The following is a 14,963-nucleotide window of genomic DNA, read 5'->3' on the forward strand; positions in this document are numbered from 1 at the left end:
TTTTAAATTTTGTGCATTAATTTTTATGTAATTTGCTCGGATACGGAATCATAGCAATGTAGGTGTCCTCCCTAGACAAATCAGAATTCAACATTTTATCATAATTTGTGAAATATTACAACCAATAAAAAATAAAGTATATTTATTAGTAAAAAATAATATACATTATTTCGTGAATGTGTCATAAAATTAATTTAAAATAATTTATTTTTAACAATAAATTAAATTATTTATTAAAATTAGATATCTGAGTGATTTTATTATTCTCGTCATATCCACATGAAAAAAAAATGTTGAAATCATTCAACAATTATTTGAACATATCATTTTAGTCTTGGAAATTATAAATTTGTCAAATTAATCCCCATAATTTCAAAAGATGAGGTGAAGCAGCCCTAAACACTTTAAAATGTGGATTATTTTACCTCCATTAATAAATATTTAAGGACTAATTTAATATTGTTATGAATTTTGAAATTAAAATAAGTGATATAAATAATTATGGGTGGTGCTGTCAAAAAAGCTCATTGTTCGTGAACAGCTTGTGTTTGGTTTGTCAATGAGTTGTGTTCGATTCGTTCGATAAGTAAACAAGACGAACGTGAACAAATTTTTTTCGTTGGGTTAATTAAACGAACCAAATACGAGGAATGATGGGTTTGTTCGTGTTCGCATCGTTATTGTTCGAAATATAGAATAATTTAAACTAATTATATATAAAATTTTTATGATATTTTTAAAAAATAAATTTTATAAATTATAATATATAATAAATTAATAATAATAATAATATATTAATAATCTACTAATATAAATATTATATATTTATATAATATAAGTTATATAATAAATATAATATATTATTTATATATATATTAATATTATGGATGTCAAAGTGGCTCGTCGTCTGCGAACAGCTTGTGTTCGGCTCGATCGTTAAGAAATGAACACGAACAGTAACTCCTCGAATAATTTTGAACACGATCTTATCTCAAATAAGTTAAATTTTAAACGAATCAAACACAAACACAATATTTATTCGATTCCTTTACACCCCCTAATTATGGGAAGGTTTTAATAATTATCTGTACAACAAACCTTTATAACGAGGGCGCATTCTCTACGCTCGGACATCAGTGCTGTTGGCGTGGTCGGAAACACTAGGTTTGGAGCTCGGGCGAATTGTTCTCGGGAAGGGTTTTGGCTTGGGTTCGCAGAGCCAGATCGGAACCCTAGCGCCGCCTATCACTCGCGAGGATGAAGCTCGTCAGGTATTTTTCTTTCGTCTTCCCGTCTCTCCACCCCCTCCTGTTTTTCTTGTATTCAACTGCTCAGCGACGGGGTTCTGTTCTTTTGTCTTAGGTTTTTAATGAAGCTCAACAATGAGACCGTTTCGATTGAACTCAAGAACGGGACTGTGGTTCATGGAACGATAACGGGTATCTCCGCCCTTCCTCTCTCTAATCACATCTCTTCTGCAATTTTATGATCTACTGCATTGTTATCATCGTGAGGAAGCTAGGTTTCATTGTGTTGTTTTATGTGTCCTAATTTTTTTGTATTTTGAGTCATTACCAGGGGTTGGAAGCTTTTACATTGTACTTTTGAAAATCATGAATTGTTCTTTATTAATAATTTAGGAAATGTTGACATCCTGGAATCTGAACTGATCATTCATAGAGCACCCATGAAAATAAATTGAATTGGATTTTGCAATGGAATACTAGTTTTTGAATATTGATGATATGAGTTTTACGGTGAAAAATGAACCATTATCTTGCTGTGTAATTTGGAAGTTTGGGCTGTAAACAAGCAGCTTGTAGAAGCATGTAATTGATAATATTAGTGAAAATTTGGTTGTGCGTACAGTGAGCATTTGTTACATGAAGTTGTCTACTCGTTTTTCAAGGCCAACGGTGGTGGCGGAAGTTAGTTTAAGAAACTAATTTTTGCATATCTATGACAACTTCTGTACCTTTATTTTTAATAAGGAGTATTTGCTATTTCAGTTTGTCAGTTGAAACTATTGTTCTTTCATATGCACAATTTATCTTCAAATTCTAGGCATGAATTCTGTACCTTTATTTTTAATAAGGAGTATTTGCTATCAGTTGAAACTATTGTTCTTTCATATGCAAAATTTATCTTCAAATTCTAGGCATGAATGCAAAATTTAACCCTTTTCATTATTGTTGAGGAATATCTGATTTACTTTCTTCTTATCTTACTAATAAGAATTAGGGTGACCAGGTGCATATAATTCAAAAGCATCTAATTAACGAGAAGTGTGTTTAAAATAAAGATGAATCTAGAGGTTGAGAGAACTTTGAAAATATATCATAAATCTATTAGTACTCCTTGAACTGTTTGTTAGCTGGCATGTACATTTCGTATTATTTACACCTCATGGAAACAAAAATACAAAAAACTCTGATAATTGCGTGTTTTTCAATATACTTAAATATAAAATTTTCATTGGCTTTTGCCGTTATTTTCGATGCCTTTATTTCTTTCCATGCAAATGCCGAATCATAAACCAGCAGCTAACTAAAAATTTTCCACTCTTTGAAGCAATTATATTTCTGTTATTGATTTAAAACATGATGTGTAATTGAAAGACATAATGGAATTATTATGGCTTGGGTAAAATCTTATTCTAACATACAAATTTAAGTTTTATTTGGAATCATAACTTAGTTTTGAAAAGTAATTTCTTTGACTTGTGAAAAATTAAGTTCAAATCGATACATTTAAATTTAGTGGGTGAGATGAAAAAAATGTCAACCTCTATGAGTTCAAATTGATAGAAATTGGATCAATGGTGTTTCCATGTTAGTAGCATCTAATCAAAGTGCTAATGCATTTCATAAACCCCAAATTCTTATTTCTTACCATCCTCCAACTTGTTTCTTATTTGTCATGGAGTTGCAAAGAAATAGGATTATTCTATCAGCAATTAAAATCTACATAAGTAACATGAATATATTTGCTCATTTTATGAAATATTCAAGTTTATGACTTACATATTCAATCAAACTCCAATTGCATACATGCCTGGATGCACTATAGGCGATGCTAAACACTTTAACCATCGTGCTAATTATGAATAGATAAACCATAAACTAGCCACCAATCAATTGCATATATAGTTACTAGTATTTAAGTTTTATATAACTATTATGTATTATTGAACTAATGATTAAAACTGATTATAAAAACTTAATTTATCTTGATTCTTGTATTTAAGTGAATCTTTGCATCACAGCTGTGGAAATGCTAAAGAATCACCGCTCCTACAGTCTCACTGAACTCATTGTTTTTTTCTTTCTCCTCATTTGTAATGATGAGTCATTCTTCTCTGCGTTCATACTATCATACATATTTTTTATTTATCTATATTGGATATTATTGATGTAGCGCGCATTTAAGAAATGAGCAGTTGGAAGCTAAGGGGATGAAATCAATATTCCCATCAATATTAATGAGTTCAAGCCCCATGTTGGTACTTTTATTCCTTGACAGTCAAAAGATCTAGTTACTGCTTGCTTAGCTTATCAATTACTTCAAATATGTTACCCATAGTAGTTTTTTTCCTTTAAAGAGGACTTTCATTACCTTGTTTGTGCTTTGTATGCATAAGGGCTCTAGAGAAACTCTTTGCCATGGTCATCACTTCAAATTTGATTGTTGCACATGAAATCTCTTCGAAAGTGACGAGCAAAATCAATTTGACGGCTTTTGTGGTGTGTTTTTATTAGTCCATATGTTTTGCAAATCAATCATCTTCGGCATTGTGTGCATGAAGATAAGCATCGCAACCACTTAAATACACCCTTTAACTTCCAATTTTTAAAGAGGTTTTCTATAAACAAATTCATGAAAGGTGCATCACAAGAGGTCAATATCAAAATTTACATTTCTTCAGCAAGAATTGTCTATGAAGTATGAAGATAGTGAAAACTGGTGAATATCAAAATACAGCCATAGGAAGTTATTAAATTTAATCTATACAATTCAGATGAAATATTAATAAATACTAACATGTACTCTTACGAACTAAAACAATTTTCAACACTGTCCCATATGGACCCTAAATCACTTTTATGACATAATATGAATTGATTTTAAAATGTAATGATTCGTCTTACTCAATTTTTTAGAAAGTCTATCCAACTTTTTTTAATTCAACATTGCCAAATATCAGCTATAATAGCAATCATACTTGCATAATCATCTCTTTGAGGTTGCAATAACTTCTTCATGTGTTCCATTCCTTTACATCACAAAGCAACCCAAACCAATTGATCACATTAGAGATTTTAATCCATTATCAAAATGTTTGAAAACCTCCACCTCTGCTAGAGAGCTATCATTCTTACTAAATTAAATAGAGATTACAATATCGTGCATCTATATTGTGAAAGTTAGATTGTTCTCTACTCTCTCATTTTCTTTGTGCTTCATTTTCTTTTGTATTTGCTTATTGTTTCTCTTTCACCGCTTCATTTTTTAAGTGAGATGTCTCTAAATACTCTTTTGCCTTTACACCTTCCAATTTTGTGTAAATGTGGAAGTTTGATTTCCTTTTGTAGCCCCAACAACATCATTTTCTTTCTCATCATAATCATCTTCTAAACCATTAGTCAAATGCATTATTTGATTAATTTTTTTTGGTCCTTATTTATGTCTTATGTGATTTCTTCATTTTTTGCGTTGAAAAAGAAAGACGTTTGTTCTTCATATGCCACCTAACTAGATATTTTCTATGCTTTGTTATTCCATCATTCGTAATTTTTCCGCAAAGCATGCTTTTGACCATCTTATATCTCTCATTAGGAAGAAAAGCTTGAAAGCTAGGTTTTTCATCTTGCATGTAGCGAAGTATTTCCTTTTTTTTGCCAAATTAATCAATTTCAAAAATAATACTAAAGCATACATACATACATACATACATATACATACATACATACACACACACACACACACACACACACACACATATATATATATATATATATATATATTGAGAATGCTATCAATTTTGGTGGCCTAAATGTTTACAAATATCAATCATTGAAAGCATCGATATGTGGGCATGCAAATCTATCTGGTTAAATTTAAGATGGGGATATAATGGATATATATTTTTTAGATCTTTTGGAGTTAGTTGGCTGGTTAAATTTAAGATGGGGATATAATGGATATATTTTTTAGATCTTTTGGAGTTAGTTGGGTAAGTAAATAGAGTAGTGCTACAAAAAGCATCATATGATAAGAGAATAACATGGAGCTTTTGTTGGAGTCATAGAATTGTCACCACTCCCCCCTCACTTCCTGCATCCTCAAAAGTATTATATAGACTGTTTTTATGTAGATTTTTCTTCATCAGTTATTGCTTGTACCATCAAAACATCTAAAACATATTTTTTCCATGCTCCCTTTACGGCAATTATTTTTCATTTGAATTTTTATGACTTATTTGCTTTTTACTTCTTGATTATGTGCTATACAGATTTTTTTTTTTCTTTTAAGTTTGAGCTTTTACTTGAAAAAATTTTGAATTTGGAAGTTTTGAGAAGAATTTTTGAAAATTTCAATTTGAAATTCAAACTTTTATCAAAATTGTTAGTTCGTTGTGATAGCTTTATCTTCTGCCCACTCTCTAAAAGATTTACTATCCTCTCTACATATTTTTAAAATTTGCCTCTGGTTCTCCCTCTTTTTGGAAAGTGCTTTGTCCTCTCTTTACACTTTTTAGTAACCATGTCATTCTTATTCTATCCAGTTAAGCCCGCATCTAAATCAAACCCATTTTTGTCAATAGAATCAAGGAAATTGGAAATAAATTAGGTTTGCTCACTCAACTAACCTTGCCGGCCTCAACTTTAAAGTGGCTCCATTCTATAGATTCTTCCCCTGGATATTGCTTACGAAAATACTAAGCCTTTATATTGCCGATGTTGTGCTTCCCTATATTTCATTGATGTTTCTGATCTGCACCAAGCTTCCAACCTGCTACCAGCTCATTCCAGCATATATAGAGCTTCTCCTTTTCAACGTCAAGTTACTAGAGCCATCCAAAATCCTTTTAGCTTTTTCTCCCTCCAACTCTAAGCATTTGGTGTTCTTTTTTGAGTTTCTGCTATTTGTTTACTTGTAGCCCCAACTATTTCTAGTCTAGCATTCCAGCTGTTGTGCCAATTCTAAATTTTTTTGTCGAGGTAAGCTAAGTTCTAATCTAGCTTTCTTACTGTAACCCCTCTAGTTGTCCATTAGGAGTGATTTTTCCCTCTTTGGTACATCAAAGGTAGATCCATAGCTTTATCATTTCTTGATTTAGTTTGTATCTCTCTTGAATTATTGTTTTTTTATTTTTTATTTTATTATCAATTTGAGTTGAGAGCTTAGAACTTAGCTTACTAAACTCCATATACTTTAGGAATAGCATTCTTTACAGGTTTTACTTGTATGATTGCACCCTATTTCTAAGTGCATGAGAGCACTTCCATAGTGAGTGTTGCGTGCTTCTAATTAAGGTGCGATATTTTGACAATAAACGTGCCTGCCAATAGAATAAAATGTTTTCTTCCTGAACTGTTACTTTTCATAGGGAGCTTTATTGCCAGGATTAGCACTGATTGCATTAATATTGCTTATGAAGTAATGTATCTACCATTTAGCATTGATTGGATGCTTTCATCTTCAAGATAGATCTTGAGAAGACTTTTTCACAGCCACAATTGATTTATTTAAATTGCTTTCTTGGGTAGTTTCTCCCCTCAAAATATTTTCCCGTGGATTGTGCTCTCATTCCAGTGCCCAAATCAATAGGAATCTTAGTAGGAAATTTAAAAGTTAAAAGATTTTTGACAAGGTGGCTCTATTTCTATGATTATATTCGTCATCATAGCTGATGCTTTTCACAAAAATGTGAAATGCTTTTCTTTGAAAAACTGGATCATTGATTATTTTCTTTAGGCGATCCTTCTATTATTAGTATTTAGTTTGCTGGTGATATTTTGTTGTTCTTTGATGCTTGTTTTTTTAAGCCAATATTCTGATAATGATCATCTTCAAAGATATATGTGGCTTTAAAACCAAGTTCTTCAAATCTTCTCTAATTTACTTTGGTAGACAACCTGGTTTTCGTCCTATTTATTCTAGTATACAAGGTTGCTCACTAGAAACATGCCCCTTCAATTAATTAGTATACTAGGTTGCTCTCTTGAAACACGTCCCTCAATTAGTATACTAGGTTGCTCTCTTGAAACACGTCCCTTAATCATTTGATCTTAAAAAAAATGCTATTTGGAATTCTCTCATTTAATTAGTATGAAATTTCCTCTTGGTAAGGGAATATTCTATCTGTAGTTGATAGGACTGTGCTTATCAACAGTGTTAATTCTTATTTTTACATTGCATCTCTTTATTTTTAATTTCTAATTGGGTCGTCAAAAGCTGTGATCATATTAGAAGAAACTTTTGAGGTGGAGCTGAGGACTATAGTGGTATTTATCTCATCAAGTCAAATAATCTTTGCAGACCCGAAGATCAGGGAGGCATTAGCATCAAAGATCTAGATAGCGTAAATCTCTCTCTGTTTGGTAAATAGATCCATAAGTAAAAGATTTACTTATAAATCTTCCTGTTCTATTAGATATTTTTTTGCTGGTTCTATAATTCATGGCAATCATTTAAGCAACTTAACTTCCTTGTACTGTTTGTTTAGCAATGTCTCCAGTTGCGCCAACTTTTTTAGGCGGTTTTAAAAGCATTTGATCCCTATCAGCTAAACATATGTAATGATATGCACGATGGTAGAAGCATTAGCTTTTGAAAAGTTAAATTGTCCTCTTAACTGTCATCTTGTCACTTAATTCTTATTTCTCTTTCCTTAAGTATGATAATGATTCCATTGGATATTTTTATTCAAAATACGAGATGAGCATGTTTTTGGAGCATCACATTCTCTTATTTAAAAGATCACGATGAACTCTATCTCTTATTTAAAAGATCACATATTAATCAATTTTAACCAAATCTTGATAGTGGCCTACCTTCTTTACTTCCATCTTTTATGGTTAAATTAATAGAATTGGAGATAGAATTATAGCCCTAAGTATTATTATCGATAATAAGATGTTTAATATTAAAATGCTTATGCTCCTCAAATAGGCTTAAATACAGGTTCAAAAGAAAATATCAGGAATAATCTAAAAGTATTTATACAAATGATGCATCTTGAAGAAAGAATTTTTATTGAAGGAGATTTAAATGGAAATGTCCAATGGAAACGTCCGTAGAGTGGTTGAAGATTTTAGAAATATTCATGGTAGCTACGGTTTTGGAGTGACTAATGAACAAGGTAGAGTCATTTTAGATTTTACTTTAGCGTATAATTTTATTATTACTATTACTTTATTCAAGAAAAAAGATGAGCATCTTATTACTTATAAGAATGAATATAATTAAACATAAATTTATTATTTTCTGATGAGAAGAAGAGATCGTCGAGATTGTAAAGATTGTAAGGTCATTTCAAGTGATGATTTAAGTACCCAACATCGTTTATTAGTTCTAAATTTTAAAATAAAGAGTTATAAAATAAAGAATAATATGGCTTATCATCGTAAAATTAGATGAGAGAACCTAAAAGACACATAAAATTATTTTTATAAGTAAAATTCAAGATTTCAAAGTTTGGGATGTTTATGAAGAAACAAATGCTATGTGAGATAAAGTAACAAATACTATTAATCAAGTAGCAAGAGATGTACTTGAAGAATCAAAAGGAAAAAAAATATATATAAATAAAAAGATGAAGAAACAAATGTTATGTGAGATAAAGTAACAAATACTATTAATCAAGTAGCAAGAGATGTATTTGAAGAATCAAAAGGAAAAAAATATATAAATAAAATGAGTTGGTGGTTTGGTGGTGGAATAATGATGTGCAAGAAAAGATAAAATATAAAAAGTTATGTTATAAAAATTGCTTTAAATGTAAAAGCTTAGAGAATTGAGAAAAATATTAAACGGTTCGCAGGGAGTTTAAAAGAACAATCTGTGACGCTAAAAATCTTATTTTTAGTGATATTTATAATAAATTAAATACTACGGAAAGATTTAACTCAAGTAAATCTAGTTTAAACTAGTCAAACAAAGAGTAAGGAGACTAAAAAATATATGTTTAAACTAGTCAAACAAAGAGATAAGAAAAGGAAAGATTTAACTCAAGTGAAGTGTACTAAAGATGCAAATCAAAAAGTATTTTTCGTAGAAAATGATGTTTCTTAGAGATAGGATATTTAACATAGGTGGGTGAGTTTTTTGATAAATTTTTTTAATGAAGTTCCTGAAAATGCGATCGACCTTAGTGATCTTAATATTATTAATAAAAATAAAACGATTCATTTTTACCACCCCATTAATAAAAAATAAGTTGAGGAGGCTTTCAAAAAAATCAAGGGTGGAAAGTTTGTAGGACCTGATGATATCCCATTTAAAGTGTGGAAATATTTAGGAGATTTGAGAGTTACTTGGCTTATTAAACTCTTTAATATTATTTTAAAAATTGAAAAGATGTCTGAGGAGTGTATTTTGGTCCCCATTTTTAAGAATAAAGGGGATGCACAAGAATGTGTCTATTATAGAGGTATTAAGTTGATGTGTCATACTTTACAATTATGGGATAGGGTAAGTGAACAAAAGTTAAGACATATTACAAAGATTTCTCATAATTAATTTGGATTTATGTCGGGCAGGTTTATTATAGAAGCTATACATTTATCTGATGTGTCATACTTTAAAATTATGGGATAGGGTAAGTGAACAAAATTTAAGACATATTACAAAGATTTTTCATAATCAATTTGGATTTATGCCGGGCAGGTTTACTATAGAAGCTATACATTTATCGAGAGTTTTGGTGGAGAAGTTCAGAGATAATAAGGAGGATCTACATTTGATTTTTATTGATTTAGAAAAAGTTTACGATAAGGTTCCACGAGATATCCTTTGGAGAGTTCTTGAGACGAAAGGTGTTGATATGACTTATATTCAAGTCATTAAAGATATGTATGCTAGAGCTTTTACTTTTTTTCAAATTGAAGGAGGATTGACCAATTATTTTCCTATTTCTGTTGCATTACATAAGTGAAGGTTTTAAGCCCATATTTTTTGCTTTAGTTATGAATGGTCTTACTGGACATTTACAGGAGGATTTACCTTGGTGTATGCTTTTTGTTGATGATATCCTTCTTGTGGATAAGGCTAGAGAAAAATCCTAAGAAAAAGTTGATTTATGGAGGTCTACATTGGAGTCTAAAGGCCTTCATTTGAGTAGAACTAAAACTGAATACATGGAATGTAATTTTAGTAGTAGTAGTTCTAGGGGCAGAAGTGTAACTTTGGGTGATCAAATTATTAAAAGGTATGAACGTTTAGATATCTTTGGTCTGTTGTTCAAAGTGATGGTGATATAGATGGTAATGTTAATATGGCTGTTAAAAAAGCTTGTTGTTCGCGAACAACTCTTTGTTTATTTAATGGCTGTCAAAAAAGCTCGTTGTTCGCGAACAGCTCTTTGTTTACTTAATAAGTAGCTCGTGTTTGCCGAACGCGAACAAATTTTTAAAGCTCGAATTATAAACGAGTCAAACACGAACAGCTCTTTGTTCGCTCGTGTTCGGTTCATTTTTAAGTTTAACGAGCCAATTTCTAGCTGAACACGAGCCGAACACTAAAACGAATATTTAAATCGAGTCGAACACGAACATTGTTCACGAGCCGATTTCGAACACGTGCTATTTTGAACGAGCCGAACGCTCAAGCTCGGCTCGCTTAAAGCCCTTGTTAGGTAGAATTCAAGTTGGTTGAAGTGGAGGAATGCTTCGGGCCTTTTGTGTGATATAAAAGTACTGCTTAGACTGAAAGGAAAATTTTATAAGAGGGTGGTGAGACCTGCAATGCTCTATGGCGTTGAATGTTGGTCTTTAAAAGAGAAGTATAATACTAAGTTAAGTGTTGTTGAGATGAGAATGATTAGGTGGATGTGTGGCTTTACATCTAGAGACAATGTGAAATGATTATATCTGTAATTATATCCGTGATAGGGTTGGTGTAGCTCCAGTGACGGACAAAATTAGAGAAAGTCGTCTTAGATGGTTTGGTCACATTAAACGTCGACCATCTGATGATTCGATTAGGAGATATATGTTTTAGATTCGACTTATGTTAAGAAAAACAAAGGTAGACCTAGGAAGACTTGGTCTTATTGTATAAAAAAATGATCTTAATTTATTAGAAATGAATGAAAATATGACACTAAATAGGACGCAATGGAGAAAAAGGATTCATGTAGTCGACCCCACATAGTGGGATTAAGGCTTTGTTGTTGTTGTTGTAACTCTTTTCTTATGGATGGAGATTTTATTTTTTGTAGCTCTTAGGTTTGTATATATTTTGCTTCTCCCAAAATTGAAGTTCTCGCCTACCTTTTTTTATCGTTTTATAAGTTCTCACCTAGTTTCTATTCATAAGAACAGATCATAGTGAACCCTCTTTTTTTGAAGGAATTGTTATTGCTCTTATGTATGGGACATGCTGGAGGAAGATTTCCATATCTTGTTTGGTTGTGATTCTAACTCTGATATTTGGAAGAGATTGTCTTTTTTTTTTCTCCTTGCTTATTATAAACTTGGATTCAACTTTTACTTGTTGGAGAAGCACTTCCAATGAGTCATTTGTTGTTATCAATTTCTCAACACATTAGATTATGCGTTAAAATTTTATATAATAACGTTGTTTTTTCTTCCTTTGCTTAGGGTAGTTATGCTTTTTATTTTTTATTTGTGAACCCTTTTATTATCTTCCAACGAATTTAAGGTTCTCAAGTAATTGTCGTGGTTTATGCTATTCCTTCAAATAATCCTTGCATTCTCTTTTAGATGTAGTCAATGACTAAGATTGGTGACTTCTTACATTCGCAAGCTGATTGAAAACCATTTTACTCTGAGGTTAGGTAAGATGACATTGTTCCCAGTGAGAATTAGGAGCTTTACTGACCACCCTCTTTTGCCGCAGCCCTTTCACAGTTTTTCTTTGTTTATTGCTCAATCTTAAGCTTAATAAAATATATGTAAAGTATATTATTTCGATTCTTACTTCCATTTTATTATACTTATAGATTAAATTTATAATATTACAATTAGATTATCTATGTTATATGTATTTCGGTGTTTGGAGGCAAATAAGTTATTGATAACCTCAGTGTAGCATAAATAATATGGGCATTTACATATTTCCACAAAATTCTTATGTATTTACATATATAACACCTAAAGTTCCATATTTACATGCATATCACTCAAATCCTTAATATCACATGAAAAATACTACTATCACCTAGTTTTTAAAAGTAGAATACATCTTTTTATGCTTATGTTTATCACACCAAGGTATTATGCATGTAAATATGAGAGTTTAGGTGTTAAATATATAAATACATAAGAATTGTGTGGTATGTATGTAAATTTTCTTAAATAATAATGTTAAGATAAATTTAGTGCAAAACTAAGAAGGCCTGTGGTTGGAATGAGACGAGTTTCTGCATAAATTAGGGCATAAATAATAAATTTTATTTCATCGGTACCATGTCAAAACGATACAATTCCTAATACATAAAAGATAAATCTACAATTTGTAGGTAGACAGTTCTCTTCCAAACTCTAGCCTTAAGATTCAAGACAAAAATCACTTAACCTAACCCTAAACATATTGAGCCCTATTTATACCCTACAATAATAACTAATAAATGAGTAAATTGCCCTTTTAGTCTTGTGCTTAATAGAAGTCGTACAATTATTTATTTGGCTCGGCATTGACTCACTGGAGCACGAGGCAGATGACGCCATAGACGCTGGTTTAATAGAATATCCAAGAAATGATTATGTTAAAGAGTGATAATGGAAAGAACACCTATTTGAATTTTGAAGATGCACTTTAGTGTATTATCTATTTACATGGATTGTAAGAAATGGCATCATAAGACAAGAAGATAAAATTAATATAGAAGGATTAGGAATGAAACATACTGAACTAAAGGAATAAGGACTGAAGTTATACAAAAAGATTTGTGCCTAATTGTTTCAATATATCATGCATCACTCAGAAATAATCGGTTCAGAATGAGGACAGTAAAGCAACTCCAGCTAGTTGGGATATGGCCAATAAAGACAATGATGATGAGTTTATTGTTTGTAAGATTATGCTACGGGCCTTTGATTATTTATTTTACTCTTATGTTATATAATTATTTTCTTTTTCTTTTGCTTAGATGGAAGAGTCCTCAAGCATGTATGTTTTTTTTTTGTCGGGATATTGTATCTGTGTATTTATGGATATGCATATGCAGATCTCTCTTTATAGATTTCTTTTTTGTTTTTGTTTGGTATTTGCTAACATGTTCATGTACAACTTTAATGTATTGCGTATCCCTTATAAAATTTGTTTCATTCTTGCTTAATCAGCATCTATTCTTTATGTTTTGCAGCACTTAAGATTCTTTTCTACATAATATTAAACTTGGGTGTTATTTTTATGAATTTAGGCATACCTTTGATATCCAAGAAAAAAGTGATATGCTTGGTTAATCTCTAGTTAAAAGGGTCACATATGAAATCAAATTAATCATTGGGTCGTGTTCACTTGTTGCTGAAAACCATGAGATAGATGTAGGCAAAGAAGATTGTAAGAATAATGTTGGTGAGGAAGAGAGATTTGTTGGATCATTGTACACATCAATAGAGTATTAAATTGTTCTTGTTAATTTATGATATAAGAATAGCTGTCATTTCTGCTTCATAAAAAAAAAATTGACTGACAGTTCCTGGTTTGAGAAGTGCATAGGTGGCACCTAGGCAGCATTTATAATTGAATCACTTGTAACGGAGCGGCTATTTATTGTAATTGCTCAAATTTTTATTAGCTTTAAAAGAAAATGGATTGATTAGCTAGCATGCTTCATTCTATTTGTTAGCAAGCATATTTCGCACAATTAATGTTCTTGGTTTTTTTTCAGCCAGGATTATGAACTGTCAACTTGCTAGCTGGCTTTAGTTAAGCGGCAATTAAAACATAGTCTTTGTTGCAGGTGTGGATATCAGTATGAATACTCATCTGAAGACTGTGAAGCTTACACTCAGAGGTAAAAATCCTGTTACTCTTGATCACCTGAGTGTGCGGGGCAACAATATTCGGTACGTTATTCTTCCCGACAGCTTGAATCTGGAGACGTTATTGGTGGAGGAGACGCCTCGGGTTAAGCCGAAGAAGCCTACTGCTGGTACTTGTTTTTTATTTTTGGGGCATTTACTTGCATACGAGCTAATTCCTATATATTTACATATCTAACACCTATACTTTCATATCACATAAAAATACCACCATTTTGACTTTTTTAAAAAGAAATACACTTTCTCATGCATTGGTAAGTTGGCATGTATGTAAATCTTCTTTATTATTATTTTTTATTTTTTAATTATTCCATTTGAAGCACTATTTGTATAGTCTGTGCTAAATCTCGTCTTCTATGTTACAGGGAGGCCAATGGGTCGAGGTCGGGGTCGGGGTCGTGGCCGTGGTGGTCGTGGCCGCGGCCGTTAACTCCATAAACAGCATTAGACACTTGAACCACCTTTTTTTTTTTTCTCTCCCTAAAGAGGCTTAGCAAGTAATGGGAACTTGATCCGAATTTATAACCAAGGAGAAACCAGGCTTCTGCGTACATCTCTTGAATACATAATGTTGTCCTTTAGTCAGACTGTTACGGTAACGCTCAGTTGGAAATGTATTATTAAAACATGATAGAACTGTGCTTGGTTAGTAGGATGCAACTTTGCGCTCGTGTTTGATCATGGTATGTTGGAGAAATTCGAGATTTAGACAGCTTCATTGTGTTTTAG

The 14,963-nt window shown here is 31.5% G+C and overlaps 1 protein-coding gene across 1 annotated transcript; it reads left to right on the forward strand.

The window, feature by feature from the left end:
* Positions 1-1,112: 1,112 nt before the first annotated feature.
* Positions 1,113-14,740, forward strand: LOC110027011 (small nuclear ribonucleoprotein Sm D1-like). The gene is made up of 4 exons (XM_020728269.1): positions 1,113-1,271; positions 1,363-1,439; positions 14,153-14,344; positions 14,600-14,740. The coding sequence occupies exons 1-4, from the start codon at positions 1,258-1,260 to the stop codon at positions 14,662-14,664; spliced, it is 348 nt and encodes a 115-aa protein (XP_020583928.1). The 5' UTR covers positions 1,113-1,257; the 3' UTR covers positions 14,665-14,740.
* Positions 14,741-14,963: the final 223 nt, after the last annotated feature.

This window comes from Phalaenopsis equestris, unplaced genomic scaffold, assembly GCF_001263595.1.
Source record: "Phalaenopsis equestris unplaced genomic scaffold, ASM126359v1 Scaffold000411, whole genome shotgun sequence".
Classification (NCBI taxonomy): Eukaryota; Viridiplantae; Streptophyta; class Magnoliopsida; order Asparagales; family Orchidaceae; genus Phalaenopsis; species Phalaenopsis equestris.

Coding starts and splice junctions, on each gene's coding strand:
- LOC110027011 (XM_020728269.1), top strand. Junction 1,440..14,152: donor GGTTCATGGAACGATAACGG/GTATCTCCGCCC, acceptor TCTTTGTTGCAG/GTGTGGATATCAGTATGAAT. Junction 14,345..14,599: donor GCCGAAGAAGCCTACTGCTG/GTACTTGTTTTT, acceptor TCTATGTTACAG/GGAGGCCAATGGGTCGAGGT.